Here is a 6,000-nt window from a genome sequence, read left to right on the forward strand (position 1 = left end):
AAATTGATTAAAAAAAGTTCTAGAGACAAGTAACATTAAATTTTGTTCATATTTAAGCATCTTAAGTATATTAGATTTTATGTTTCATGTGTAAGGGCATTACAAATACTAGATGTCATCATCTACATTATGATTGCTTCTTAAAAGTTGATACAATTTGAGAGAAGCTGTCTAAAAATATAATACAGAATATTTTGGGGGCATATTTTTGTTTTTCTAATGCTTCCCCTGAATATACAAATTTGATTATATCTTACGTATTATTTCTTTGTTGAACAAAACCATAGCCAAAATCTAGGAAATTTGGAAACATTTTTCATTCCCACTTCAAGGAACATTATCTGTAGTAACCTCAAATAGAATCTAGATAATCTAATTTTTAAAGGTTTGATTTTAATATTAGTTCACTGAGAAGTCATTTTTCTTAGAATTCATACAAAGAATTCTGACATGACAGTGTCTTTAATTATATACATGGTATTGGCTCTTTTTGATCACTTATATTATTTTGATTCATTATAGGTTTTTTTATGACTTTCTTTGGAGGGACTGGGATGATGAAGAAAGTTGTGAGAATTACACTGCTTTGATTGAAGAAAGAATTAATTTGTAAGTATAGTTAAAAACGAACTCAGCACATTATTATTATAAGATAAACACTGTAATTATATTGATACTTTTCAGGTGGTGTGATATACAAGATGGAACCATACCTGGTCCTATTGCACAACGTTTCAAAAAAACTTTGGAGAAATATAAAAACAAACGTGTTGAGCTCATCGAGTATCAGAGTAATATTAAGGAAGATCCATCTGCAGCAGAGGCCGTTGAATGCTGGAAAAAATACTATGAGATAGTAATGCTCTGTGGATTATTGAAAATGTGGGAAGATTTACGCCTCCGGTAATAATTTGCTCTATTTTAAACAAAAAGATTACATGGTCATTCTTTTATCATATCACTTGTCATATATGTTACCCTGACTGAAGTAGATTATAAAATTAGATGTCCAGTTTTTGAGATAAGAACAAAGTGCAACTACCAGTATTGGAAAGTTATTTTTATATAACTGAGTTCACTGAAATCATTGGCTTTTTGGATAAAAAAACATGTCATCAAACTAGTTCTTTCCTTATCTTTCATCTTTACACTCTTGATTTTGGCCAAAGCCTAAGAAAAGAGGAGGTAGATCTCCACCACATATAATATGCAAAGTAAAGAGAAAGTTGAATAATTTGGCTGCCTCTTAATTTCTTCTTTTTTAACCAACATAAGTTGATAAGTTCTTTTTGTGATAAATAAAACAATGTAGATTTAACTAGCATCATTCTCCAGAATACTTTAAAATGTCTTAAAATATTTTTACATTACTATGTAGTAAAGTACATATTTCTGTTTTAGATAGAGAGGAAACAAGAATTCTTGCTCATGGTTTCAAAATTAATGGAAAATTTTGAATGGAGCCAAAGGACATATGACTATTTCATACTAGATTGTTAAACCTCTTCCTTTGTGTTCCACCTGTACACGTTCTGTGCCATAGAAATTCTGAGCCACATTTTATTTGTCCAACAATTAACTATTAGCCTAAATCTTTTCTTTTTGTACTTTCTTTCAAATTTGACTTACTTTTTTAATCATTAAGAATCCCATTTCAGTGCCTATTGTTGATGTTGTTATTGGGATTCCTATATAAGAAAACCTTGGGATTACTTTGGGAAGTCAGTATAGATAAGATTTTTGAAATCTATTTATCTAGAAATCCAGATTCAACAAAAGTTGAATTTGAATACAAGCTATCATCACTAGACTTCAGATTCTAATGGCATAGAGCACAGGGTTCTCTCATCTTAAAAGTTATAATCACAGAGAATCTAGGTTTGGGAGTGGTGGAGTAAGTTAAATAAGTTAATTGGCCAATCCCTTGCATAGATAACAATTATAAAATTTGAACAAAAATGTATTAAAAGTATCCAGCTATTTGAAGGTACTGTCAAATAACCAAAGCAGGCAACAGCCTTGAAATGTATTTATCCTTGGAATGGGTAAGAAATAGGAATTTGTTGCTTTTCAGTCTGAGAGGGATCACCAGTTCTTTTAGCTCTGGCAGCAAAAAATGCAGTCCAACTATTTCATGATGGCAAAGGACAGAGTTCAAAGCTGGCAGAAGAGCTGGAAATATAGGTGGGGCATCCTGAAAGAAGAGAATTGTAAAAGGGGTGAGATCTAGAATTTTAGCATAAACTCTGCCCAAATTCTTGACTGACCACTAAACTGTGCTAGCATTGGTTGGGGAGAGAAATTTGGGAACCATGCTTTAAAAAAATATGTAGTTGAAGCATGGAGGTTGAGAGAACTGAACAGAGATGTCAGCTGCATTTTGAGCCCAGACAAGTTAACTGCCTGCTAGAATACAAGAATAACAATCCTCAGAAGAACAAAACACAATCTAGAGTTATGAGAATCTATTTTCCAAAGTCTCCAGTGTTCAACCAAAAATTAATGGGCATGGAAAGAAACCAGAAAATAAGATCCATACCCAGGAAAAAAGATATTTGATAAAATATGAGTTTGAATAGACCCAGATGTTAGATCTGAAAGACTTCAAAGCAGCTATTATAAATATGTTCAACAAATTACAGGAAAACTGGTGTTAATAAGTGGATGGAGAATCTCAACAGAGAAATGGAAACTAAAAAACAAATAAAATATTTTCAGATGTAGCTCTGACATGTAAAGAGCTTGTTAATTATCGCTCCCATCCTTAAAAAAAGAAAAAAGCTGAGCAAACTGAAAATGACTTTCTTTGACCCATAAGAAAACTGAGGTCACAGGGCAAACTGCCACCTTGAAATCTGGAGAAAGAAGTAAATTCAGAATCACAACCAAGATCTGCTTACCTGAAACAGATAACCACCTAGAGCCATAAACTGTAAGAACATAAGTGGTAATTTTGATGAACTGCTGGTGGTTGAGTGTGGACTAGTATGCAAGTGAGAAACTCCTAGAGGGATGAAATTCCTAGGGAGATACCCCACATCTCTCTGGGGTTTTGCCTCCAGGAATTCTGGTGAAGAGTCAAGAAAAATCCCATTATGCCTCTGGTTGGGGATGGGAAAAGTTACTATTATGAAATATACCCATAAATCTTAAAAAAAAAAAAAAAGGGGGGGGCGCCTGGGTGGCTCAGTTGTTAAGCGTCTGCCTTCGGCTCAGGTCATGATCCCAGGGACCTGAGATCGAGCCCCGCATCGGGCTCCCTGCTCTGCGGGAGGCCTGCTTCTCCCTCTCCCACTCCCCCTGCTTGTGTTCCCTCTCTCGCTGTGTCTCTCTCTGTCAAATAAATAAATAAAATCTTAAAAAAAAAAAGAAAAAGAAAAAGAAATATACCCAGAGCATCTCCATGACAAAGATTTATTCACCAGAGGAAAAGACTTTACCAGAGCCTTTTCCCACCTAGGGGAGAAGGGCATTTCCTTGACTCCAGTCCCCTTTAGCCTTCCTATCTGGGAAGTGGAGGGCACTAAGAAACTTGTGAAGGTTACAGTCCAGGGACATAGACCCCCTCAAAGACTAATATTTAATCATAAGATTATAGGACAATTCCTCTCCACCATACCATACCAACCACATCAGCCAGGCTCCAGTATAATAACTGGATTATAGCAAAAAGAACTACAAGACACAAACTCTGTCTAAAGAGGAGTTCTTAGGGAAGCTCAAAGGCAACAGGGGAGACACAAATATGGAAACCATAGGAATGTGAGGCCTCTGACACCTACAGCTATAGCAAACATTAAACACAGTTTACCTCCTGGCCAGATTAATATAAAACCTCACTCTAAAAGCCTATTTGCTTCAGTTTCTAGTCAATACATCATGCTTGGCTTTCCACAAAATATTACAGGACATACTAAGAGGCAAGAAAAAAACTAAGCCTGAAGAGAGAAAGCAAGCATCAGAACCAGACTCAATTATGATTTTGGAATTAATCAGATGGAATTTAAAATACCTAATTAATATGTTAGTCTCTAATGAAAAAAGGATACAAAATGTAAGGACAGACATAATGTAAGCATAAGAACACAAACTCTAAGAATGAATTAAAAGAAAATGCTAGAAATAAAAAAAATAAAAATGATGAATACCTTTGTGGGTTTACTGATAGATGGGATGAAACTGAGGAAAGAATCAGTGAGCTTGAAGGTATGTCAACAGAATCTTTTCAAAAAAAATGCAAAGAAAAAAAAAGAATGAAAAAAGAAAACATCCAAGAACTATGGGACCATTTCAAAGGGTGCAGCATATGTGTAATTGGAATGCCAGAAGAGAAAAAGAGCAAATGCAGCAGATGAAATGTGAATTAATAATGGTGAGAATTTTCCAAAATTAAATGTAGACACAAACCCATTGATCCAGGAAGCTCAGAGAACACCAAGCAGGATAAATACCAAAAAAATCTATACATGGGCATATCATATTCAAACTGAAGAAAACTATACATAAAGAAGCTGAGGGGGGGGAAGGAACACCTTATCTATAGGTGAACAAGAATAAGAATTACAATGTGCTTCTTACAAGAAACCATGCAAACAAGATGAGAGAGGAGTGAAATATCCAAAGTGTTAAAGAACTACCAACCTAGAATTCTATGTATTTGGTGAAAATATTTTTCAAAAGTGAAATGATAATAGCTCTTTTAGACAAAAAGGAAAAAAAAAACTTGAGGGAATATATCACCTTGCAAAAAAAAATGAAAAGTTCTTTAGAGAGAAGAAAATTGCTAAAGGTCAGAAACTCAGATCTATGTATAGGAAGGAAGAAGAGTTTGGAGAAAGAATAAATAAAGGTAAATTAAAATCTTTTATTTTTCTTTATCTCGATTGAAAAGATACTGTTTAATAGTAGTTTTGATGGTATTGGGTGATAATAGTGTATAGATTGGTAAAATAAATGACAGTAATATACTGAGGAGAGAAATGGGACTACTCTCTTAAAAGGTACCTGCACTATATATGAAGTAGCATAGTGTTATTTGAAGGTGGACTAAGATTAGTTTAAAATGTATATTGCAAGGCTCCAGCCACCGAGCATGTGCCATGAGACAGCTTTTCTGGGACAGAATGGTGCTGACTGCACTGCAAGGCTCTCCTCCAGCGGAGGGAAGCAGTCCATGCCTTGCCGGGCCCTTTAACATTTGGAGTTTTGAATCCCAGCCATGCGACAGAGATAAAACACAGGAGAACTGGGGTCTCCGGTGTGCTGACAGTTGGGCACAGACATGTTGAGGGCAGCGATCTGACAAAAGCCTAGCACATAGAAGAGGAGATTGTTTGCTTTTCTGTGAGGGCCTCCTGAACACCTGTGGCCATGAGTTCCCCTCCCCAGGGACAAGAGGGCAGGGTGACGCCATCCCTCCTCCCCTCCCCCCACCAGCGTGGTTGAACTTCAGAGAGAAACACAGCACCTCCAGTGGAGGCTGGAGTCACTTGCACAAAACCCTGCCCCCCTCGCACCCAGCAGGGGATTCTATGCAAAGGCAGGTCTGATTGTGAACCAGCTCAGAGGGCCTCTCCCTCAGAAGACCAACACCCCCCTCCTACCCCCCGCCCCCCCCCCCCACCGCATGTACCAGGTCAGATGATCATGGAGTTCTCCAAAGTGTCAGCCCAATCCTGGTGGAAATAGGACCAGGCTGGCTTTCCTTCCTTCCTCCCTTCCTCCCTCCCTCACTCCCACTCCTTCCTCCCTCCCTCCTTCCTCCCTCCCTCCTTCCTCCCTCCTTCCCTCCCTTCCTTCCTTCTCTTTCTTTCTTCTTTCTTTTCTTTCTTTCTTTTCTTTCTCTCTCTCTTTCTCTCTTTCTTTTCTTTCTTTCTTTCTCTCTCTCTTTCTCTCTTTCTTTCTTTCTTTCTTTCTTTCTCTTTCTCTCTCTCTCTTTCTCTCTCTCTTTCTTTCTTTCTCTCTTTCTTTCTTTCTTTCTTTCTTTCTTTCTTTCTTTCT

The 6,000-nt window shown here is 37.0% G+C and overlaps 1 protein-coding gene across 2 annotated transcripts in view; it reads left to right on the top strand.

Moving 5' to 3' along the window:
• The window catches only part of SHCBP1L (SHC binding and spindle associated 1 like), a 62,364-nt gene that overhangs the window by 36,272 nt on the left and 20,092 nt on the right, over nt 1-6,000 (top strand). For both annotated transcript variants that reach the window (XM_081824758.1, XM_006729151.3), the window contains 2 exons: nt 523-609; nt 685-903. In XM_081824758.1, the coding sequence (XP_081680884.1) occupies nt 523-609; nt 685-903 (306 nt within the window). The remainder of the gene's footprint in view (nt 1-522; nt 610-684; nt 904-6,000) is intronic.

This window comes from Leptonychotes weddellii, chromosome 6 (genome assembly GCF_054177405.1).
Source record: "Leptonychotes weddellii isolate Sample4059 chromosome 6, ASM5417740v2, whole genome shotgun sequence".
Taxonomy (NCBI): Eukaryota; Metazoa; Chordata; class Mammalia; order Carnivora; family Phocidae; genus Leptonychotes; species Leptonychotes weddellii.